This window comes from Amphiura filiformis, chromosome 17 (assembly GCF_039555335.1).
Source record: "Amphiura filiformis chromosome 17, Afil_fr2py, whole genome shotgun sequence".
NCBI classification, from domain to species: domain Eukaryota; kingdom Metazoa; phylum Echinodermata; class Ophiuroidea; order Amphilepidida; family Amphiuridae; genus Amphiura; species Amphiura filiformis.
The window spans coordinates 17221543-17247806 of record NC_092644.1 but is presented as its reverse complement, the minus strand read 5'-3'; the positions used below and the strand labels follow the sequence as shown (position 1 = coordinate 17247806).

At 36.7% G+C, this 26264-nt stretch overlaps 2 protein-coding genes across 3 annotated transcripts in view; one reads left to right on the top strand and one right to left on the bottom strand.

Annotated features, from left to right (window-relative positions):
* LOC140137392 (ATP-dependent DNA helicase DDX31-like) overlaps positions 1 to 26264 on the top strand; it is a 215672-nt gene that overhangs the window by 82771 nt on the left and 106637 nt on the right. The gene's annotated exons all lie outside the window — the stretch shown is intronic.
* Positions 1559 to 12520, bottom strand: LOC140137385 (low molecular weight phosphotyrosine protein phosphatase-like). 2 transcript variants are annotated; one of them, XM_072159022.1, is made up of 5 exons: positions 12419 to 12488; positions 11209 to 11372; positions 9291 to 9352; positions 4010 to 4109; positions 1559 to 2498 (listed from the first exon to the last, which is right to left on the bottom strand). In XM_072159022.1, exons 1-5 carry the CDS (start codon positions 12462 to 12464, stop codon positions 2418 to 2420), a joined length of 453 nt encoding a protein of 150 aa, XP_072015123.1. In that variant the 5' UTR covers positions 12465 to 12488; the 3' UTR covers positions 1559 to 2417. The 2 variants fall into 2 exon arrangements, with proteins under 2 accessions (XP_072015123.1, XP_072015122.1); XM_072159021.1 differs by having other exon boundaries at positions 1803 to 2498; positions 11209 to 11399; positions 12419 to 12520.

Below are 26264 nucleotides of genomic sequence, written 5' to 3'. Positions count from 1 at the left end.
CACCCAAACTGATATGGCACTTCAGAGCAAACTTTAAGAAATAGGGCAATTGGTTTTGCCCGATTTTTTTACACAGCCGATGACGTGTGTCTTTTTTCTTACAGGATCTTCTTTCTTCTTCTGCCGACCATTACATTTGCTCTAGCATTTACATGCATGCATCGATTTTGACCTAAGTTGTAAACAACTTGCTTGAATTTATACTCTTTACAGGCCTACTATAAAAATGGATTGTTTGACTCATTGGGTGCTATGCCTTTGTAAACAAGCATGGACAATATTATTTTCCACACCATTCTATCTCCAATAAACTTTTGCACTAAATCAATATTGATTACATTGGCCCAAAATAGCACTAGACCACAACTCCATTGTTTGGTTGTGTACATTTTGTGTTGAATAGAACATAACTATTATAATACCTGAATATAACTGTAAATTGAGAAACCAGGAAATTGACAAGTGCTCTGACTGGGCTGTAATTGGGCTTCCTGGTTTGACCTGCTTTGTCCTGCTTTGTCCTGCATTTTCCCTATTTTATTTGCTTTTGGGTTAAAATTGTTTCACCTTTCTTGGATATTTTGGCAGGATGTGGGCAGGTACCTGGTAGGCTCCCAGCAGGAATCTATTGTTTAGGAGCCCAGGAAAACATTTCCTGGTTACTTTTTTTTTGATTACTTCATGAAATCACCAATTCAAAGGGATCATTATTAAAAACTTGGTTGCATTATCAAACCTACCATGAATTTCCCCGAATGTTCACATACCTTTTGCATTAGCAAGGATAGACAAAGGATAGTGTCATAAAAAAAAATTAAAAAACCAAATGGAGTTATTATCATTACAATTATATTTTGGAGGGCAACAGCACATACCCCTTCCGAAAAAAAGGTCCACTGTTTGGGTTAAAAATGTGGTAAAATATCCAAGAAGGTCTTATTAGAATAATAATTAGAATGTTAAATTGGTCAAAACAGCTCTCATTTTTGGGAGGAAAAGTCCACTTTTTGTCATTCTGGACCCCCTGCATGAAATTAAATATTCCTCAAACTTATCACAATACACTTTTTATGTGTCATGCACCCAGACCCTTAGCCAGGATTTATTTTGGGGGGTGCTGATTTAGAAAAAGTGGACCTTTTTGGACCAAAAAGGCATTAAAAAAACTTTATTTTTTCGCTCCCTACACTCGCAAATGGCACATTTTGGACCTTTGCCATTTTTTTTTTTTCGCACCCACTGGCTACGGGCCTGCACGCACCATGAATGGATTTGGAGGGAATTCTAATCCACAATGAAAATATTTTGTTTCTCCGCTTCAAATAAGATACAAGCAGCATGTTGTATACTATCAGTATCAGGCCCAACATGATTAATTTTTTTTTGCTTCCCGTTCTTAATTTTTTACTACCAAAATATTTGAAACAAATCTACAGGAGTGACATACATGTATACATTTGATGGGTAGTGTCAAACCTGCAAGGAATGAAAACTAGTGGAAGAAGTACCCAACTGCAGGTTTTTTTTTTCAATTTAAGTATAAAAGTTTAATATTAAATACAATTTTTTGTTAAGGGGGTACTACACCCATTGCATTTCTTTATTTGCGTTTTTTTGCACGAAAAAAATGGACAAAGTGGTATGCAAAATGAAGGGGCAAGTCTTCTCGTTCTCTTGGTGGCAATGGTATCAGTGATGTACCACTTTTTTGCTTCTACCTTTAAAAGCATGTAAGCTACATTGATACTGATGCCACCAATAGAACAAGAAAAATTGCCTCTTCATTTTGCATACCACTTTGTCAATTTTTTTTTCTCATTTCTTCACAAAATACAAAAAAAAAAATGCAATGGGTGTAGTACCCCCTTAAATAAAAGATGTGGATCAGAAACTTTACTCTCTTTGAATGTATGAACATTGTTGTTTAAAACAGTTTTTGTGGGCCATCAGCAATAAACCAAAGGCCTATGAATAAACAAACATGAAAGTGCTATACATACTCAACCATAGGCCTTCAGGAAAAGGCTATGGTCGGATTTTGAGCATATGCCATGGTGTCGACACCATTTAATAGTCCATTTTGTTTAGGGGTTCATTTTGGCTATTTCGACACTAAGGTTCTCTTTTTTGAAAGGTTTGTTTGCAAAGCATTATTTGGACGAATTGTGTTATTAACATTTGATATTAGTGACAATAATTTTAGAATCTTCACAATTTAAGCTCCAAGTTTGAGGCATACCTGATGATAAAACAGTTTGTTTACACCAGTGATATTATGCCATTAAGGCTGGCATTTTAATAACTTTCAACATTTAAAAATGTTGAAAGTTACGCCATTTGCTATCTACAGTTATGTCTTTTCTAAGTGTCCGTTTTGAGAGTTGATTAACAAGCATGAGTCCCCTGACCCCTGCAATTTAACTGAATTCCTTTTCCAAGAAAGCTGTTAGACATCTTCTGCATTGGTTATAAACCCTCTGAAATACACTCATGTCACCCTGAAATGAAAGTATAAAACAGGATGAATTGTAAGACAGGTAGGTAGACTGGGTGGTTCTGAATTTATTTGATTGTCTGCATCCAACCGAGCCTGGAAAAAAGATGTTTTTGTTTTGTATTTGTTTTTTACCATACATTCTTAAACACTTATGAAAGTTCCTGCAATCTTATTGGTTCTTAGCCGTGTGATATTTATATAATATTGAATGGCTTTGAGTGTGATACAAGAATATATTGCGAGATAGAAAAATATTGCACGCAGTCAAGACGGCGAGTGCAATATTTTTCTATCGAAAGTGCAATATATTCTTGTATCACACTAAAATAAGCCATTCAATATTATTATTATTATTTATATCAGGCTTTTGCTATGCGGTAAAATGAAAATTTAAGCTTACCTACATGTAGCCACCGGGTTTAACCAGTGTGTATTGCAATGTAAGCTTACCTTTTGACCTTCTTGTTTTCTGCTCTTTACTCTCCAAAGACATTTTCGGAATAATTATATATAGGTTTATTTGTAGATGTGGATTATATTTCCTCAGGTTATCATCATCCAGAATTGCGAATTAAGTTTGTGATTTTACTTGTTTATACAGTACGAAATCTCCTGTGAGCCGTTACGATGTCTGTAGTGTATTGTTGTGCTGTTGTATCATGACTCGTGTTGGTGCCATCCCCATGGTAACGCGCGACGCGTAGGCCTACGCGATACTCGTACAATATTCAAGAAATATTGTATTGCATCCGGTATTTTGCAAATATTGTACAATATACAGTTTTATTGTATCGCTCAAAAGCCTGATATAAATAATAATATTAGTTATCCCCTGATTGTTCATGCAATACGAAAAATATCACTGGTTTGAGGTCGTATCACACAAGGCCGCAGAATTTTCAATTGATCGTCGGCTTTTCATCAGACCTACATACACTTTAAGTATAAATCATCAGATTTATAAAGTTTATTTCGAGGACTGTTAAATATCAAAAATATCAATTTTTAATCATTTGCCATAAAATGTGTATTACATTATGCATTTCAAAAAATCAAAATTATTTGATATCAGAAGGACATTCTTCAGATTCAAAATGCAATTCGATATGTCTGATGTGCTCTAATGTCCCACAATAAATACTGTCCAAACGTTCATACCCCATCCCTTAATCATGATGCAAAAATCTGACAATCATTTTTCAACCCTAACACGCCTGAATACTACAAAATACTACTTGATATATGCACTGTTTGTGCGTGCATCCCATGTGGTGACGCAATTGCCCTAAGTGATGTATAGGCACAGTTTTGCTGACCAACGAAGCCCAAGACCCGTGACAAATTAAGTGTCGCCGAGGGGTCTCGGGTTTGAATCCCACCCAGAGCAGACAACTTCTTTCTTTGTTTTCTCTCTTTATTCCTTCCTTCTTTCCCTTCCCATCGCCAAAAAGCCCCTGGCAGGTTAGGATTAATCAGTGCAAATCTTCAGATATTATCATACACTGTACTTACATAATATGAATCTGCTATAACACGCTGCTTCTGTGGATCAAATTCACCTAAAAGCTGTATGACTGCTTCGCAACCGGCAGGTTTCATACTATTGATATCACTGTAAAATGGTAATAAAAATGAACAAATATGGAGTTTTTAGATCAGCTCAACACTCTACTCATATATACTGGGAACTTTTTGATACATTCTTAGAAGAAAATCACAGAAGTAATTTGAATCACTTGTAGAGGAAATCTCTCCAAAAAAAAGGGGCATAGCAAGAAAAAAAAGTGCCCTCTGACAAACAATCAAAGAAAAGAAAAAGGGCAAGGAGGCCCTTTTCCACCAAAATTACCCCAATCATGGGCCAAAATAGTGTAAAATACAAATTTTTTTTCGTGCTGCATGCCCACATTGTCGTAATAAAGCCATTTTTATTTTGATAATGGGCGAATATAGTGTAAAATACGAAATTTTTGCACGCTACGCGCGCACATTACCCCAATAAAGCCTTTTGGGAAGCTCTAAGACATGTACAGTCTTTATCTAAAACAAAAGCGACCTATGTATTATATTTTTTTTTTTCGTCTGTGTCCGAAAAATTATATTTTGCCTCCCCTGACCAAGAAAGCTGGCTTAATGCCCCTGCTCAGGGCCTCATGGACAAGGAGTAGTGCGGGCCCTTTTAACATCACCTTTATCAGCCCTTATTTCAATTTTGTATTTGCTTAGGGCAAATCGTCCACCCTGTCCACCAGCTTGCTACGCCCCTGGGAAATATATTATTGCGGTCTCAGATGGTCCTCTGCTGCTTGAATTTTAAAAAGTACCTATTCCAATGTTTATCTCAAGAATGGGTCAATTCTTTGTGTAATTATTTTGTGTAAGCTAATCCTAATCATATTCCTAAGCCTAATCCTTACCCTAATCCTAATCTAACCAGGGCCTAAGCCTAACCCTAATTCTGTGTAAAATGACATGAAGGAATAGCATTGTAAATTTGTACTGAGATTGGAATATTTGAATTCCTTATTAGAACCCATACTCTAAAAAACTTCCTAACACTGATAGACTTGTCCCTTACAGGAGAATGGTCTGACTAACAACAACATCCCCCAATTTTATCCTCCCAAAATAGAGATTTTGGCAGCTGTATGAAGCATACATTTTTTTCATTGGCCCTGTGTATAGATGATTTATACATAAGGGCTGATCAGTGGCATTGGAAGATTTTCAACATTGGAGGGGGTGCTGATAAAACCAAATTTTGTTAATGACCTGTTCTGGGGGTGGCGAGTCTTGCTGTTTTTAATCACAGTTTTTGCTCTATTTGGGGCTGAACGGTATTCTTTGAGCCTCTGCACCTAAATTATGGGGGTGGGGGATTCCCTTCCCCCTCTTTTGAAGCCTTTGCTGATCAGTGGCGTGCAGGCCGCTCCTGCCCGGGGGGCTGAAGAAAAATCAATTTTCCGCCCTTCCTCAACAGCCGAAGAGGTTGACCCAATTTTTTTTTTGGTGGTTTGAAAAAGTGAAGAGTAAAAAAAAAAAGGGTTATAGGCGCTAAGCGCCCTAAAAGCAACACATTTTGTGCTTGTGATAGTGGGCGTCATGGATCGCAATCCAAAAGCTAGTTTGGCGCGAATGGCCGGCCACTATGGCCGACTTAATCCTGACCATCATATAGGATTTGTCTATACTATCCAGAGAGGTTGCGTCAGCTTCACGCTCACGCTCAACATGTTGGCGAGGCCACATACTGTAGCCCTACTACTATAGGGCCTTTTGACTTTGGTGATCCAAAACCATGCTATATCATAAAACCTGGCTATATCCAGAGAACTGCTAAACCCTGTGACTGCTTTTTCCCCGGTTGGAGCGGTCAGTGGGTTTTAGCGGTTCTCGGATATAGTGTGTTTAAAAGGCCCTATAGTAGGGCCACATACTGCTGCCAGATGTTTAAGCGCGCTTCAGACTCCGTATTATGTACGTACAATATTGTATGTACAATACGGTGACGTCAAAAAGTATTGCACATGCAATAAATAGTATGTACCGGGAAAATATATATTTTGCTACAATCATTTGTTGCTTAATTGATACGGAGTTGCCAAATTCCTAAGAGTGGTAAATTTAGTGAGTGCACAGAATGATGAACATCTTTTAATGTCTTCTTGTATTCAACTGTACTTGAGTTATTATATAATCAATGGGCACCTTTTTAAAGTTAATAATATAAATACTAATATTAATAATATTAAAATTGTAATAATAATATAAATGGCACATTCAGTTCTTATGTATTTATTTATAGATTTATCTATTTAGGCCTATTTGTTTGTTTGTTTGTTTATTTATTTATTTATTTATTTATTTATTTATTTATTTATTTATTTATTTATTTATTTATTTATTTATTTATTTATTTATTTATTTATTTATTTATTTATTTATTTATTGATTGATTGATTGATTGATTACTGATTGATTAATTGATTTAGAGATTCATTTATACTGATATTTAGTCATATATTGATTTAGTCAGTTTAAAAGTATTATTTGTAGGCCTATGTATTTATTCTGGTTCTGAATTTATTGATACTGATATTTTTGTTATTTTTTAAAGTTTTGGCATAGCATTCGTTACATTATAAAACGCTGTGTTATGAATTTTCAACACCTTTTTACATATCATGATATTGATATCGCTGAGGCATGTTATGATGGTGTATGTTATAGGCCTACTTATGATCATCACAATACATCCATACACGTGTTAATGCAGTAACCGTAGCGTTATGGCACGGAAGCCCCCCCCCCCATTGATCTGAAATTTTAGAAAATCCCATAGGAAAACTGCCGAAAACGGCTTGTGCCCTCCCCTCATCAGAACCGGATGCAACGCCTTCTATACTTTTTCATTAATTATAGGCGTATTAATATATAGTAATGCGTTGAGTTTTTAAAAAGTAATATCCGCCTTTTTTCTTTCTTTTGAAATGACATACGGTACTTGTTACAAAAACAAAATCAGCATGGAAAACATTTTTTTTTTTCGTCAGAGGCAGATATTTGGTCTATTCAGTGTCATAAAGCTACAAAATAGACGATCTTTTAAAATCATTTTTAAATGGCTATTTTTTTCAACCTTATTGTTTGTATTTGTAATGTTCACACAATCTGACAATGTCCCAACTTATACCTAATATGAATCGAGCCATTTAACATTTGCTTGTAGGACAACGATTTTGAATTAAACTTGTTAATTGTGATATTTTAATTCCCCTAGAACACCACAATTAAGCGTCCAAAATTGTGAGAGGGTTTTCTTTTATTTTACCTCATTATTTCGCTAAAATTACTCGAAAACCCTCCTAAAAGTTGTTGTTACCAATAAACATATCATAATTTTGGGCAAAGGATAGCCAAATAGTTGACCGAAATCGTATATTTGCACCAATATTTGACTGAAATCGTATATTAGCATTACCGCCCCTTCGTGGCTTTATTGCAAGCCAGGGTGCTGCTAAATGTGATATGTGAAACGAGATTACTTGAAATATATATTTCAGAGTTGAAAGAGTTTCAATTCTACGAATATATTTCTGAAATATGTCTCTCTGATTGGTTGATTGTCAAGAGCATTACGGCATCCTCAAAGCCTCTTGCTGTAATTCTCTAATCGATATCTATTATAGGACCGATCTTTTGAAATCCAAACAACCGTGTTCAAATGAAATAGTCTCGAATCATAATTTGTGCACGATACAACGTTGATAGTCGATACATCAGATTTCGGAATTTTATTAAAAATAGGCATAAATCACATTGAAAATGTTGAATGCTATAGTCTCGAATGCTATAGTCTCGAATCATAATTTGTGCACGATACAACGTTGATAGTCGATACATCAGATTTCGGAATTTTATTAAAAATAGGCATAAATCACATTGAAAATGTTGAATGCTATAACTATGGATCAATTTACATTAATCAGTGTCCTGGGCCAGGATAACATTTAGGACTCCTTCGCATTCTAAAACAATACTTCACCAAATGTCCTTGCTTTCATTTTCTCATTTAATTTGTTTTAATTTTAATTAATTTCTTTATCCACTGGCTCTGTGGAAATATTTCTCGTCCATTACCAGTATTAATCTATTTATTTATTAAAATGCACCATCTATTAAATTCCTGTAATACAATGTATAGGCCTAGTGTATTTGATAACAAATTTGTTTTTATTTTTGATTGGAATTTGGGTTCCATACACGATTTCATATAATATAAAATATGTTTGGCCCCCTTTTTAATGTTTGTACATTATTAATATTAATATTTATGTACAAAATGCAAACGAATGTATATACATTTATATTTTATTGTTTTGTAAACATTAAATTTGATGTTTACTCATAATTATGTCTGGAAAGTCAGGAAAAAACTAAGGAGTATCGGTGTTTAGTTTCCTGGGAAAGTGGATCAGATGAGCAGTGAGTAAAAACATTCGCCCTAAATCTTTATTTGATTTTTATTTTTTTATGAATTTATTAGGCCTACTGGTAAAGTGCAGAAAAAACCTCCAAACGCACTCTAGGATTTTTCATCAGCAGCAGTAGAAATTTCTCTTGCATAGATTTTCTGGTGACCTCGCTTGGATTTAGCAAACAATGAACCGTCAGGGTTATCGCGTTATTTAATATGATTCAACTCGTCGTGGCACGTATATTTATTGCACGTGTAATACTTTTTGACGTCACGAAAAGTATTGTACATACAATATTGAACGTACAATACGGAGTCTGAAGCTAGCCTTACTGACAAGGACAAAATATCAGAATTGTGAATATTCTATTTCCACCAAACCAGGCCAAAAAAAAAATTGTTGTGTTGCCCTCAACCGCCCTACCCTAAATCCTGCAAAATCAGGGTCAGCATTTTTTTTTTTTTTTTTTTGAATGATGATTTTTACAGATTTGTTCAAAAAATCAATGTTTTTCACTTAAAATTAATATTTTATTGAAAGACTAGTCTTTAATTGATATCTAACAGGTATCCAGAAGTCAAAATTGACAAATGTCCCCTAATTGAAGAAGCATTATTTAATATTTGAGTGGATTTTTAAAAACTGAAGGTTTGAAAAAAAAAAAAAAAAAAGAAATCCGACCGTCCGACCCAAATTTCCCATTTTCCCACTTGAGGGCAACACAACAATATTTTTTTTTGGCCCCATCGAGGATGCACATACCATCCCATGGTATTCATTATTTGGTATTAAATCTTATCTGTCTTCTTTCGTACCTTATATTGCTTTCATCAAACCCAAATATGTAGTGGAATTTATTATAATCATCTTCAGTGATCTGTAATACACAGAAACAAAACACAGAGAACATAAATTAATGTCACTATTGTATGTTGTTTGACAGTCAAGATTAATAGGTAAATTTTCACGGGAAAATTTTCTGGACACATGACCAAAGCGTATCCATGTAAGTGTAACCTCGAGCCTGATCCTTGACCCCCGGCGGTGACCTCGCTATTCAAGTCTTTGTTATTTTGAATTGGAATAGTATTTTTGGCCGCAGTTTCGATAGATATTCGTGCATTGCAAAATTATTGAAAATGGTGCAAACTTGATTTCTTCACAATATCATCAAAACGACATTTCAAAAATATTTACCTACGGAAAAAAATATTTATCTACGGAAACTCTTGTTATAACATTATTAAGTTCCGACAAGTAACTTATTTTGCATCCAAGGAGAAATTCTTCCTATTCAAATACATTGGAAGACCACCCGCTGTGCTCGGGGTCACATTCCATAATGCTAATATGTCTGCGCCCGTGGGTGTCATGTGTCCAGAAAATTTTCCCGTGAAAATTTTCCTATTAATCTTGACTGTTTAAGGGATCGGTCATCCACATTTGCACACCTGAGAGCACATCAGACACACCAAATTGCATTCTGTATATGAGGAATGTCCTTCTGATATGAAATAATGTTGATTTTTTGAAATTTGTGATATAATACAAATTTTATGGCAAATGATTAAAATTGATATTTTTGATATTTTACGGTCCTTGAAGTAACCTTTTAAAAACTAATATATGTACTATAAAAATGTGTATCTTTAATGAAAGGTCAAAATTTTCAAATGATGGTTGGCTTTTCCTACCAGCTACATATATATCATATATCATTTGATAATTATTGCACAGCCCCTTAGATCCAATGTTGTACATAGATGATGATGCACTGTTGATTTTCCATTGATCTTTCTCAACCCCTTTAGGGATCACACCACCAGATCAACTTCCTATCCTTTTACCTGTTAAAAGGCACAGAAGAATTCATCATTTTCTCATGGTTAAAACATCATCATGCATTCAAAACACCATTTTGCCAGAAGTTTATGATCTACCCAAGAACCAGCAATTTTTTGGCAGTTGAACAGCTTGCTTTTCCGCAGTGGTGCTTCAAACACAATGTAAACCATGCCAATCTTTACAGCATAGTAGCTCTATGTTGTGACGTCATTTGGTGAATTGAACCAAAAAACATTCCTAAAATTTTAGAATTGTTACATTTATAATCTTTTTATGTGTAGATAGTGAGAAAAACATCCATAGAGCACAACTATCACAACAAAATGGGCAAATCATTCCAAACTTTTTTCCATTTAGATCAACCAGGTATGGTCTGCGAATGGAAACACTACTTGTTATTTTTTCAATCTTATAGACGAATCCAATTTCACGCATTCCTACTCCTCAATGGCTGCCAAAGTTGGGTCCCCGTCGGCTCCATCTCACTAAAATGTGAAATGATGCAGCCTTGGAGGGTATTTTAAACTGCATTCTATCACCTGTGTTACATGTAGACAAAAGAATAATGACAGTGTACAACACAAAAGAATCTAACATCGAAATTTAAGCGGCTTTAATCCACCCAATTGGGCAGTCACTACACCAGTTTGGTGCATGCGGGGACCCGTCATGGCCGACCAAATCCTGACCATGATTTGGCTCGTTGGATTCGTCTATAGGGTCAGACCTGATTTAGTGGTGTGATCTATTTAGCCACCATTTCTGCAAACATAATATGCCTCTGCCATTGGTGACCGGCAAATGTTACCTGCAGAGAAAACAAATCACGTAAAATTGGGACATTGTTTATTAAAGAAGGGGCTACATGTATGTAATGCCCACACAGACCTGTCTGCCTATATGATCCAGCCGATGGCCAATTTTGCTTTCCAGGGTGGCGCTTGTTCTTTCATCTGGATATTCTCCCTCATGCCAATCGGATATGCCCGCACTGTCAATCTTCCACTCGTCTTTGTCAGCACGCTGTGAAACCATATCCCGAAATACGCCCTCTGCCATTGGGGAACGACAGAAATTGCCTGTAACATTAGTGGCAACATGGAATTTGTACTTAAATTACATGTCAGTCATCATAAAGTTATGTCAAAGTCAAAGACTGGAAAAATTAATATTGGCCATATTATGCAACCTATTTTACCCAATCATTAATCCTAACCAAACCAGGGGCTTTTTGGCAAGGTGAAAGGAAAGAAGGAAGAAAGGAAAAAAAGGAAAAAGAACAGTTTTTCAGGTGCGGTTTTGATCAATGGACCCCTCGTGCACAGGGATCACTTGCCACAGGGGTCTACCTTGTCCAGCCACGCTTTCCGTGCCCATAATGTGTGTTTGCATGATGATGCAATCATATCATGTGGGATGCACTTTCAGATGCTGTGTGAATATGGCGAGGTTTGGTTCGGTTAGAGTTAAAGTCAAGGCGTTCGACTATGGTGCGAGAGGTTGCGAGTTCAAACCCTGGCGGTGCCTAGTACGCTCTCGTGGAAAAATTGAGTTAACTTGAAATTCCCCTGGACAAGGAACTCACTGCTAATTTGTCCCGTTGTAACCCGTACGAAACTCGGGGAGCTGATCCTGGTTGCAAAGGTTATTTGTGGAATGTCTAGGGTGTGCGCTCTTGAAGCAGCAATGTCCCTGAGTTGTTGTTAAATGGTTTATAGAATGATGTGGGCCATAGTGGTCAGCGAAAACCTGTAAAGTGTGCTGAGGCTTGTGGATCAATGTTTAGTGCACTATACAAAGATGTACGATGAAGACTGCCTGTGCATTAGAGTTTGTTGACCAAATCCTGACAAGCCACAGTGAGATCTACGCGCTGAATCTGATTTCACAAGAGCATTAATGCACACAGATTTCTGAGATGTTTTGGCCTAACAGTAGCAGACATGACAGGTCTGCAGAATTCGACATGTCATTCATGATTTTAAGCTTATTACACTTATTTAATGTATACAGACTGTTTCAAATCACCGTATTCAAGCCAATGTCGGCAAATTATATGTTTACCAATCAAAAGTTATCATTATCACTAGTATCTTACCGTAGCAGACAAAAAGCACGGATTTCTTTGTTGCGGATGATGCCATTTCGATCAAGAGGGCTTCAGAATTCCTCACCAATATCGATAGCGAAAGGAGAAAACTTGTGTAAGAGACTGCTGTTGCTGTATTGAGAATAAAATTTGCAATTTACAACTCAATTTAGGTAATTTGGAACCATAACAATGGTCAACATATGTCAATTGTTGTTCATCAACTATAACTTTGGGCTTTTGCCGCTCTATGGCTCGGAATTTGATTTGAAAAAAAAACCAAGATGTTAAAGATGAAGTCACAAATATATTATTCTTTATGATGAGAGTGACCAATTTTGATTTTCGATGGAATAATCCCCAAGGTTGTTGATTCTTCCAGAAAATCTAAATTATTCCCTCTCAATACTTGGGCTTTTTTCTGACTGAAAAATGAGATTGCACCCTTTTTTTTGGTAAAAGGTAGACCTAAACCCTCCTAAAAATTGCCCTTTTTGGACTTTATGAAAGCCTTATCACTCAAAAGTAGACCTTTTGTCAATTTTTCTCCAACTTCTACATCTTTTTATTGAAAAAATACAAAAAATACAAAAAGTGCACCTTTGCCGCACCTTCTTTAGATAGTTCGGTGTCCCAGGGCCGTCATAACTCAAGGGCTGAAGGCCATGGCCGCACCACTTTTTGCCAAAAAAAAAAAAAAATCAAAAAAAATCAAAAAAAATCAAAAAAATCAAAAAAAATTTTTTTTTTTTTTTTTTTTTTTTTTTTTTTTTAAAAGAAAAAAGATAAAGGTGTGGGTGGGTGGGGGGAGCACTGCACGGTACCAGCCTCTCATCCTTGCCACCCGAGAAGAAAATATTATGCAACCAAATATCAATGAGAAATAGTCATCAGATCATAGACTATTATAGTTTAGGGACACCTCACTAGACTCCATGTCGAGTCGATTTCTTCATTTTCAGGCTGGCCCGTGCCGCTCCTATCAATAATTATAATTGTTTTATTTTTTGTCCTAACCTTTCATTTAAAGAAAACCGTACAGGCTTAACCCTGAACTATACAAATCCTTGGCCCTCACCCAGAACCCCCCCCCCCCCCCAGGTAAATAATCATTGGAAGAAAAATTAATTTCCCTAATATAAAAAACTTTGGCTAACCTTTTTTAGTGTTATTATGCATGGATATGCAATTTGTGTTTTAATTAATTTCTTCAGCCTCATTTCATTGAACTTACCCGATTGATATTGCTAATAAAATAAAGGAGAAACCTTCCAAAGAATTTTGGAAAAACAAAAAAATCTTTCATGCATGAATTTTCTTCTTGAATGCAAGAATAATTTTCTTGCATGTTTGCATTTTGTACTTGCATGCAAAAGCTTTATCTTGTGTGTTTGAAAACTAAACACAATACATTTTGTGTATGATGACCTACTTTCAAATTTCTTACATGCAAGAAAAAAGCTCTTGCAGGCAAGAAAAATATTTAAACATGAACGATTTTCACCACATCATTCCAACATTCTATATCGGTATTATTATTTATTATGCTAACAATAATCACAATATCAGACAGTTATTTTTTATTGTTTAGCGCATTTGAATTATATGTGTGTAGTTCTTGCGTTAAGGTTAAAAACATCTAAATGAGATAGGCCAATTTTTGACCATATGGCAGTAAAAAAAAACGATACAAGTTTTGATACCCCTAAAACTAGGTTTTAGCACTTTATGTACATTTTCATTCATACAAATGATGAGTAGTTTCAATTCACATACCGGGTTTTACGCACATTGTGTACCTCAAAATGCGAGAGCTTCAGGGGCTTCGCCCCTGAACCCCACAGGGGCTCTGCCCCTTGACCCCGCTGGGGCCTCACCCGCCCACAGACCCCGCCATATGGCCGCCCCACTATTTCATACCTTGCTACGGCCCTGCGGTGTCCAACAACAAACTAAAAATAAAATGGTTTGTATAAAATATACAAAGCAGAAGCCAGCTGCTTTTATCTTTGTGGGCATTTATTAATTGATTTATTGTAACCACTTTACCAATAGTATGACCATTTGTCTCTGCCTAGACTGTCCCACAGTCTCGGTTCGATCGGGCCTGGATAATGGAACGATAGGCCTACATAATAACATAATAGCCTATCAAAATATGCCATAGTCCTTCACCCCCCGATTCTAAATACACAGCGCCCAAAACCAATTCACAGCGCCCAAAACCAATTCCTCTTTCTACACAAATTGATGCCACTACACTAATCACACCTCCTATATTGAACGCTAAATTTCAGTGACCGCTCCCCACGCCGAGACTGTTCCGAAGTGTTAGAGATTTCACTTCCAAAAAATCGTTCAACTAAGCCCGTGATTCTGGTGTCAATTATATGATAGCCCCGCCCCAGTTTCAATTCAAATGATGTGATGCGCTGCGCTGGAGATCGAGTTTGGGACACTTGTAATTTGTAAACAACTGAACGGTATTGAGCTCATCTGGCACGCGTACGCGGTCTGGGGACATGGTATGCGCAAGGCAACAATATTAAGTTCACTGTTCACTGCATAAGTAAATCCTATTCATGATGATTTTATTTAGCAAGTTGAAAATATGATGTTTAAGGATGTATTTAAAAAAAGACTATGCAAAGAAAGTGTTAACATGAAGGTCTTGTTTGCACGCTTTCTCTCTCATAGTTCTACAGTTTCTCAGGGCTATTAACGTGTTTTATCTGTCATGAAAAGGCCGTAAGCTAGTGTTAAAAAATGCGAGAAAATTACTCTAAGTTTAATGAACATTATGCATAAATTTATACACTAAGTATGGTAAAAGATAAAGTTTTAGGCCTATCTATGTGTCGATCAGCATTTCTTATTTCTTATTTTAGCCAATATATCAGGATACTCAAAGTACTAAAACGATTTATGCAGCCGTATTATGGCCTTTTTTGGACAATCTCCCTCACTTCAGGGCTGTGCAATAATTATGAGCTGGGCTATGGGGATTTCCAAATAGCGTGCATCAACAATCTCTTGCCCTCCCGCCTGCCACAAATCACTTGCCCCCCCTCCAGTTTGCATATGTCAAATTTGTGGGATCCCAATTTGCAAATTTTAAAAGGTCTAGATAGGACCTACCTATATTATGAGTGCAGCAAGCGGGGATTTCCGTGCTGTTTTCCTAAGTCTTATAGCATTTTGTTTCAAAGACGCCCAGTGCCGCAGAACAAGGGGGGTGCGTTACCCGGGTCCGTAAAAAGTGAAGAAAACATACTTTACTATGTGGCAGTAAAAGAAAAGATAAGGGACCTCAGGGGCCAGTAATGGTAAAGAAAAAAGATACCTTGTAATTAAGGCATATTTTCTTTGCTTTACTAGATAGGGGCCACCAAAGGTCTCTTTTCTTGTCCATTAGGCCCAAGGTATCTCTTCTTTGCTTTTTACGTGCCCTCTGAGGTCTCTTTTTTTCTTTTTATGGGTCCCTTAAGGGCTGGGGTATGAATGTTTGGACAGTATTTATTTTGGGACATTAGAGCACATCAGACATATCGAATTGCATTCTGAATACGAAAAATGTCATTCTGATATCAAATAATTTTGATTTTTGAAATTACAATTTAATACACATTTTATGGCAAATCATTAAAAATTGATATTTTTGATATTTAACAGTACTTGAAGTAAACTTTATAAATCTGATGATTTATACTTAAAGTGTATAGGTGGGATAAAAAGTCGACGATCAATTGAAAATTTTGACCTTTCGTATTGAAGATATGGATTTTTTTTCCCAAAACACCAAACAAAAATAAGGTCTTTTTGGGAAAAAATCCATATCTTCAATATGAAAGGTCAAAATTTTCAATTGACCGTCGGCTTTTCCTCCCTGCTACATACACTTTAAGAATAAATCATTAGATTTATATAATTTACTTTTACATGTTCGAGGACTGTTATATATCAAAAATTTGAAAAATATCAAATTTTTATAATTGTCATAAAATTTGTATTATATTGTGATTTTCAAATCATGCTCTCATGTCCCACAGAAAATACTGTCGAAACGCAATAAACATTCATTTTAGATCCCTTAACTCTCTTCACGCGGGTGTCGACTACAGACGACAAGTTTCAATAATTTTTTTTTAATTCAAAAATTTCAGAAATGTAAATTTTCATGACCATACTTGGAATCAGCATGAAAAATGCATTAAAATGAGTACAAACACGCCTAGTATTGATCCAGTAGTTCTTAAGATAGCTCTTGATATTTTGAGAACATATTTCAAAACTTAACTTTTTTTTTTTGTAGCGCATGGCTAGCACGCAGAGCACTAAGGTATCTTTTCTTTGCTTACATACTCACTGAGGTCTCTTTTCTTTCCTTTACGGGCCTATGGTATCTTTTTGCTTTTTACGGGCCCACTACGGTCTCTTTTCTTTGCACGGGTCCATTATAAGGTCTGTTTTCTTTGCTCTTCTTACGCGTACGGCTCATAAAAATCAAACAAATTGCGGGCCCGTAAAAAAAAAAAAAGAAAAAGAAAAGAGGCGTGCATTAAAAAAAAAACCCAAGATAGCCTTTGAAGCACACCCTCTAATAAATATTTCACTTGATTTTCTGTTTGATCATCCTCCATATAATGAAATCTTTGAGAAATCAGGAGAGTGCAGCTTAATCGTGGGAACACTAATTGCACATTTTCGCCGCTTTGCCGCATTGTGCCCATCAGTTTATTAGGCCTATTTGATCATTTACCTTAAAATTGGCAATTTTTCCGCTTCCTTCGCACGGAGTTTGTTTCAATACCTATGGTTTCAATAAGTCCAATCTGGGAGCAAAACTCGCTAATTCAAATTGCAAATTTTGACCAACTTAACGATTCATACTTGGATCATTTTAGCTTAAATTGGCTTAAAATTGGCAATTTTTTTTTGCACTTCGTGTGTAAGTTGTTAAGAGAAACTTTATTTGGGAGCAAAATGCCACTTTAGAATTTCAAATTTGTGCGCGCTTTGCCATTTGTCTCCTTCAATGTTCATATTTGATTTATTGGCAGCTAAACATGCTACTTTTGCTCCGCTGCAACATTATGTTTAAGGATTTTACACCAACCTCCGTCCCTCACCACTCACGCCACTGTTGCCCCCCCACACACACACACTTATCACTGTTTATGAAGTCCTGCACATCACTGATCAAAGGGTCCCGTGTGTTCACATTGCCCCGGGCCCGTAATGGCTCTCGGCGGCACTGAAGACGTCCCATGAATATGTGACAAAATCGCTTGCTTCCCCCTTCTCGGCTGGAAAAAGTAACATTGCTTGCCCCACCCTTCGAGACGACTGAGTAAAAAATGTTTGCCCCAGCTCCAAATTTAATAATTTCTTACAATTTTTATTCATAGATACAGGGGCATCGCCAGACCTTTTTCATTAGGGGGGTGTATAAGAGTCAATGATTGCCGACGAGCCGCTAGCCGTCTGTGTGCCGACATACCAAATAGGCCTACTAGAGCGGTTGTCACTATATAGCTGAACCATGTTGCATCAGCCGGGGGGGGGGGGACTTTGTTTTCATTTGACACCTTGGTTATCGTAGGCATACCTTCTTGGCATTTCAGCGCAGGTTTTTATTTTTTATTTCTTGGACAAGTTTTTCCTATAAATTTATTGTGTTAAACATGTTTAACAAAAATTGGTAAATGTCGAAAGCAGAAACGAAAAATGGTAATTTGTTTGACCACAACGCAGGGGGGATGTCTGAGGGGGGATGTTCCTCCTGAGGAGTAAGAAACTTGTGCAAAATGAAGACCTAATTGAAGCGATTTGATGGACCATTTTGACACTATAGAGTGTAAAATTTTAGTTCGAAAAAGTCCAAACAATTGTGAAATGAGCGGTCCATGAACCCTTTTGCGCGAATTTTGTGGACAAGTTTTCCCTATTATTGTAGGCCTATGAATTGTGTTAAACAAAAATTGGGAACTGTTGCAAACAGAAGCGGAAATGGTAATATGTTTGGCCACAATGCAGAGGGGTGTCTGAGGGCGGATGTTCCTACTTAGAAGTAAGAAACTTTTGCATAATGAAGACCTAATTGAAGCGATTTGGTGGACCATTTTGACACTAAAGGCCTGGAGTGTACAATTTTAGTTTGAAAAGCCGAAACAAATTGTGAAATGGGCGGTCCATGAAGCCTTTCGTGCTAATTTAATGGACAAGTTTTCCCTACATATTAGCTTATATAAATTGTGTTTAACATAAATTGGAAAGTGTCGAAAGCAAAAAATGGCTACTTGTTTGTGCACTACAGGGGGGTGTCTGAGGGGGATGTAAGAAACTTTGGCAAAATGAAGACCTAATTGAAGCGATTTGGTGGACCATTTTGGCACTATTTTGTGTAAAATTTTAGTTTGAAGTCTGGCAAATATTGAAAGCAGAAGCGAAAATGGCTACTTGTTTATCCACAACGCAGGGGGGTGTTTGAGGGGATGTTCCCCCCCTCAGAAGTTGCGAAATTGTTCAAAATGAAGGCCCAATTGAAGCCATTTGGTGCATCATTTTTACACTATTTAAATCATTGCTTTACAAGACTTGAGAGTTGAGACTCACAATATTAAAGCATGCATGTATTAGTGTTAAAGTCAGCACGGAGTCCGTCTTAATAATACTGACTTGGTCACAAAATGTGACGACGCGCGACGGGCCCTGAATATTGGCGGGCCGGCAGTAATTTTCACATGCTTTTAGGACGAGGACCCGCCTTCAAGCAATGCCTAAAGTAATTGCAGGCCTATTATAAGACCTACTTCGATCGACCCGACTGTATGTTTTTAGGCATAGGCCTACTATACGTGCAATGTTAACTTTTTTTCTCTCAGCGGGCACAAATGTTTTTGTATTTTTTTTTCTTATCATGTCTATTTTTAATAATTCTTTTGCCGTCCCTTCTTCTGCCACCCCTGCTTTATTTTATCACGATACTTTTTTTTTACAATTTTTATTCATGGATAGAATTTTAGGAAACTCCACAAAATGAAGAATCTTGACTCCTTTTTTGGGTGCAAATTTCCTTCTTCTACGTCCCCATGAAAAGCCAAAAGTATAGCAAGATTCACTTTGTTATAAATGAAGTAAAAGAATATTCTGATTTATGGGCATAATTTGCTTGAAATTTTATCCAAAAATGATTTTTAGATTTATAGTTGGGTACCCTTTTGGGGGTGGGGTGGGGATATAATTTTCCTTCACCGAAGACACACTATAACTTCACCGTCCAAAAAAGAATTAAAAACAAACAAATCAATATTCATGATATTTTGAATATACTTTCTTTCAATGTTTTGATATTGTTTGTCAAATGTAATTCCAATCCCACTTCCTTCAAATCCTTCGGGAACTGATCCCATATTACATTCAGCACAAAATTCTCAGCAGTAAAAAAACATAGGGCCTACCTAAAACCCAGCCTAAAATAAAATATCTTGCATTTCAATTACTCGGAAAAAATTACTCAATTCTTAAAAGTTTCAAATCACTAATAAATGGTAAAGACACTGTATCACTGTCAAACTCGATCAACATTACGCGTTATGTAAATAAACCACTCGACTTGATTTAGTCCTATATTGTCCATATGCGTACATGTGCTGCGTGCGGTTTGCAAATGTTTGCTCATTATTTATCAAGGGAAGCTTCTTCCAATATCGCCCGCTACCGCCAAGCTGCATTGATTGGTCGGTAATTGTAGTCGCTACACCACTGCTTACACAAACGGTGAGGCAGTGAGAACACGGACGTGGTATATAGAAAGATTGCGTGACTCCAAATCCGTAAAAGTGAACTTCCAGCAGTTTGTGGGAGCTGGAAGTCAAATTGCCTACAGACTGGGAGGGTCCGTGTATTGGGTTGATTTTTAATGCTATGTAATCTACATTACCAGTCGTTCTCCACGGACCCGAGGGAGGGTCTAGTCTCTGCCATACTGGCCTAAGATAATGACTTTGGGATGGGGTATAAACCTGGGGGGTACTCAAGTTTGGTTTTGGTAGGGACGTGCCGCTGAGAATTTGAAAGTGGACCCATAAATATACCAATTTTTCAAGAAATTTGGACCCATTGATATACCAAAAGTCAAAAATTTCTGCCGAATTTAACCCAAATTGTCTTAGTTTTTACAATTTTCCCAAAATTTTGGGAAAATTTTGAAAATTTTGGCTAGATTAAGGAAAAATTGGGCTATTTTCCGAAAAAATTGAGAAAATTTTGAAAAAAGGACCCATACATATACCAAAATAGGCTTTGAAAAAGGGGTCATTGATATACCAAAAGGCTGCAAATGCTACCCATATTTGCGGCACGTCCCTGTATGGTCATTTGTACTAAGTACCCCCGGTATAAATAATAAAGTTTCTTACCTTTTGGTGCAAACTGGAACAGGCTTCAGAAGTGGTATAAGATGTAAAGACAGAGCATACAGAGTGGTATACACTCCTAAAATCTAGATGCTCTCCAGCGAGGTGATAGGACCAAAGAGTTGAGTTCCAGCCCCATTCCAGCTAGTTTCATGATATTTATATTGTTTCTGACACACAATATTTACACAATTACTGATATAATAAAACTGGCTTTGGAATTGTATCCGTATTTACTTTTGCTGATAAGAGGAAATAGTTCAGATCTAGATAATTATATGCGGAAGTCGGTTAGTATGATAAGTCGGTTTTATACTTCCCGAAACTTTAAATAATGAGCTGCTTTTTATGATTATAATTACGTATAATAGGCCTATGTAGCAATATCCTTCCTAAGTAATGCCTCTGTAAATTCAATTTTATTGTTTGTCTTATACTGTCAGAATTATGATCACGTATGTGACCCAACGCGAGTCAATGAGGTATATGTCATAAATTCTATTAATTCAGATTTTTGTATTTTCATATAAAACACTGAATTAATAATTTAATATGATACCTCAACCATCTCTGTCCGATTTACGAATTTTACAAAGTTTTGAGTAGTCAAAAGTCATGGAACTTGGACATCATGAAATATAAAATACACAGAAACAAGCCTTTGAAGTATTAGAAGCTAATTAATTTTAATCAAAAAAAAAAAATGTGGGAAATTTGATTTTTTTTTTGAACATGTCAACATGGATGTTATGAAGAAAAAACTTACGTGGTTTGATTTATATCTGTACCACTCCTTAACATTTTTTTTCATTTCAAAGTGTTATCAAGTATTTGGCTCAATTAAAAGTACCGTAGTGTTTTGAAATACTGGATGAATAATCCATACCAAGATAATACAAAAGCAAGTCCCAACCATACACAGGCATCGTTTGTAGTGAATAATGAAAGCCACAACAAATGCATTCTCTAAAATAGAAAATGGGAAAATTGAAATTCCCAAGTGATAAAAGCATCCATTGAGCAAAACTAAATTTGCCTTAACCCATATCAGTGATAGGACTTAGTCTAAATGACTTCTTTGATGCTAGCAATTGGAACAATAACACAAATAAAGGATGGAATTGATCCATGGATGACCTTTAAGTGGATCAATTGTTGCTTCTGAATTCATTGATTAGATTTCTGATGAGCGGCCATTAATTGGTCGTCACTTGAGAGATGGCGCTTTTGGTACGGGCAATTAACGGCCAGAAAATGGCCTCATTCCTGCCTCAATTGGGGATTGTGTGTTTTGAGCGAGTAGAAAAATAGACACTATTTGTGGTTAAATTACCTGTGGAGTAGGCTATTCTATTTGAAATCCTTACACCCATGTGGAAGATGACACTGCTAAATTTATTTGAGTTGAACGATGTGGTCAATTCAAGTGCATTATTTACTTACATATTTTGTTTGATAAAATGCAGAACTTTGAATGCGCTAGAAAATGTTGAAATCCAATTGGAATTTAAACAATTTGGCTCCTGTTTGGAAATTTGTTTGGATCGGGATTCCAAAATCGTCCGCACCTTATTTCATTGTTTTTAGATGATGATTGCAATTCTGTCAGTCGGCATGACATCACTCGCAATAGGTTGCTTGATCCCATTGGTTGTTTTTGCCTAGATTTGGCTGTTCCATCTATAGCACTTTTGGACATGAAGGGGACACTTACTGTTGTACTCAATGGGGAGAATCACAAAACATGTCATAAAATAAATACCTCTTGGTGAAACAATTCAAAAAGTAGGATTCTCCTTATCAGGGGAATAAACTCTTAATAATTACAAAAGTAAAAGCAAATCGGAGTTTTTTACGCAGAGAAAATTGACTTGAACTGAAAGACCCTGTACAAACCAATATGGATTTCATAGTGTCCACTTTGACAGATGTGAGAAATGGCTAAGTGCACTGGATGGAACAGCGGACAGAGAGAATAGCTGAAATTAAATGGTTGGAATTCAACTCTCCTTGGGGATGTGTTTTTCAAATGGAATAGCCTACTTAATCTGATAGATGAGGTTTGATTTGAAAGTGAAATGTGGAAATTGTCAATTGAAGTATTTAACTGCAATTTAATATGTGTGCTAAGTGGATAATCTTTTACCTTGACTGTGTCCCAATTTTATGTTGCTTGCTTTGTGGTTTGATTATATGCAAAAAGCTCAGACCTGTGCCGGGGGGTCTTGGAAAAAAAATACGGGATGTGCCACACAGACTTTCAGATGCTGACAAAAAGCACCCACTTTTGTCCAAATGCGCCCAATTGTGTGTGTTAGTCTCCACTGAAAACCCACCCATCGTTATACCAAAATTGCTGAAAGGGTACCCCAAAACTGTGGCACATCCCCGTATACCGTCAACCAGGGAGAACCCCCTCTGGGGACCTGTGTATGCAGGATTTATTTTGGGGTGTGCGGGAATTCCAAAACTGGACTATTTTCAAATAAAAATGAAATGAAGAGATTTTTTTTTGTAAAAGTGGGCCTAAACCCCCACAGTTTTTGACTTTTTGAATGCTTTATCACCATAGATCTTTTGTTAAATGTTCACCCACTTTTGGACCTTTTTATTGCCAAAAATAGCAAACAGGGAACCTTTGTGGTTGCAGGTACTGCTCCCCACCCGCACATACAGGCCTGGAAAAGCTTATGCTAAAAAGTTTGCATTCGGATTCTTCTTGTTCTTTGTGGCTGATAATAATCTACATTTTAGTACAGGTTTTATCCTTGAGTATAGCACAAACTAGCTATTTAGCTTGGTGCATATATTCTGCGATAAAGGTCTTTTCAGCATTACTCTGTAAACTGTGGGTGAACATATAAAAATCCATTTTGCAATAGATTCACTTAACCTGTGTTCATTAAATAAAGCAAAATCTTTGCCATTGCGGCCATTGGATTTGAAGTTTACGGGCTCTCATAAATTGTCATGGGTCCAAACTGAAATTCATTTCTAGCACCACATGTAACCCCCCTCTGGTAAATTACATTTTATCCAAATACTGCCCTCTATAGGCAACTACCAACAAGTAACTTCCTGATTTGCTGTGATTAATAGTCACATGGTTTAGTTTAGTTATACAAATAATTGAAAACAAATAAAAATGGTTTTGTTACAAACTTGAATTGGTAAAATTGTTGTCATCCATGTCTTTCATCCACTGAGGTATTTAAAAATGTATCAATTTGCCTAAATGTTGGGGGGGAGGGCATGTTGGCCTACCAAGTTGTTGGTATGTGTATGAAATGCACAAGAGTCAAGATTCATCAACTCAAATTTCTTGGCCATATACTGCGTCTTGAAGATGGCGAGCCTGTGAAAGAATATGCGCTTTATATTCCACCACATGGGAAGAGGAAACCGAGACGGCCGCGTACACTGTATTTACAGTATGTCCAGCACCTCCTGGGAGATACTGAAGGGATGCTGCAGCCAAACAAAATTGTTTCGCTTGCCCAAGATCGCATTAGTTGGAGAAAGCTTGTAGTCGCCTGCTCCGCAGCCGACTGATGATGATGATGATGATGTATGAAATGCATATGTGACACAAGTTGAGGAAAGGTTGAAGCTTAGTTATCAGAGTCCATGAATGGAATGGGTAAATGAGTATATAAATTTGAAACTTCTTTCTTTGTGATGTTGGATATGAATGCAGCCAATTCCAAGTACCGGACCAATTTTCCCGGTGGAAGGAGGGGAATTTAAAAATTGTCCCACTGACCTACTCTATGATCAGCTCTTAATAGGGCAGGAATTATTCGGTTTTTGTTACTGCGCGAGTCAATAAAGTTCCGACTTACGCTTGCGTAAATTCACAAAAAGCATGCGCCATTCACGCAAAACGCAGTTCGCGTAGGTGCTGCGCCTAGCTGTGTGTACGCCATTCTGTATCAATCCACGATGTTATGAGTCCCGCCTATTACGAGCTGATCAGAGTATACTCGACTTGAATCTCAAATCCCAAATGACTCAGACTCAAACTTTAGGACTCGAGTCTCAAATCTCAAATGAGTTGACTTGACACTTCAGTGACTTGATGCAACTGCTTAAAAGACATCCTAGATGACTCGACTCGAGACGTGAGTTCAGTGAATCGACAACAAATCTGCTATCTGCTGAAGATGACAACAGCTGCTGACTGAATAACAATTGAATTTGTAAAGATAACATGATCTTTTGCTACTGAATATTTAGCATTTGATTTTTAAATGGCACTTTACAAATGCTTATTTCTATTTCTCTATGTATTTAACAAGTTTGTTCTAGAAGTAGTTAAGTTTTGTCAAAATATAAATATGTTAATCTATAACTTGATTTGTTTCTTCTTTTTTTTTGTTCTTTTCATATGTGACTTTGTCTCTACATCTTCACATCAACTGTTCATCACAGGTGAGTGAATATTTTTATTAGTATTCTGTTCAAAGTGGCATGAAAAGCATTACTAAAGGCAGTCATGAAGAATACCGTATTTCGTCAAATAGTCGCCCCCTCCCCTCAAATAAACGCCCCCACCACTTTTTTCAACCAAGATGTTTCAAAAATGCTGATATTTCCATGCTATCTTGTGTAGTAAGCTTACCAAGTTGCGCACATGGTTGATAATAGCATCAATAATTGGCGAAAATCTGGATCAGAAACTCGGAAGTGAGCCAGAAGTCAGTGTTTCTAGTTCATAGTTCGTCATTTTAGCGTGTGTTTTTACTTTACCTAATGAGTTTAACGGGAATTATCGTTCTAAAATTGACCTTGAATAAACGCCCCCCTTGGGAAAATGTAACGCCCCAGGGGCGTTAATTTGACGAAATACGGCATGCAGTTTGCACATTTTTGGAAACTAAATAATCTTGAAATGAGAATTAGCACCAAGTTTCAAAAGTGCTGGACACTGATTATATGTCCCAGGTGTAAAGAAGAAATAAATAAATAAATGGGCTCAAACTCTGAATTTTTTAAAATTTTGATGTTAAACTGGTCCACTGCTCTGTGACACTTTATAAGACTTCAGACTCGCAAGTCATCATCATCATCGTAGACGCTTTCCGGCTATGTTGCCATTGCACACGCTACTACTGCTCTCCAGGCTATTCTGTCATTGGTCTGTGTAAGAGTTTGTTCATCTACTTCTTTCTGCATTTGCGCCACCCACGTTGGTTTTGGGCGTCCGACAGGACGCTTAGTTTTTCTTTGAAATTCAGCTAGGGCTTGACGTGCTGGAGTTTCTTCTGGGAGTCTGTATAGATGACCCACCCAGTTTAGTCTTCTTCTTTTGATGGTTTTGCTCCATGGTTCAGCATTTGTGTTTGTATTATAGATCAGCATTTGTCATTTTGTCTAGTTTTGTGATGGATATTGTTCTTCTAAGTAGAGTTCTTTGAAATACATCTATTTTGTGTTCA

What these genes read in the sequence shown, in the direction of transcription:
- LOC140137385 (XM_072159021.1), bottom strand. Translation starts at nt 12,464, where the DNA reads ATGGCATCATCCGCAACAAAGAAATCCGTGCTTTTTGTCTGCTACG. An exon ending in TGGATCATATAGGCAGACAG is followed by an intron (nt 9,353 to 11,208) that starts GTCTGTGTGGGC and finishes TGTGTATTACAG; the next exon opens with ATCACTGAAGATGATTATAA. An exon ending in TTATAGCAGATTCATATTAT is followed by an intron (nt 2,499 to 4,009) that starts GTAAGTACAGTG and finishes CTTTCATTTCAG; the next exon opens with GGTGACATGAGTGTATTTCA.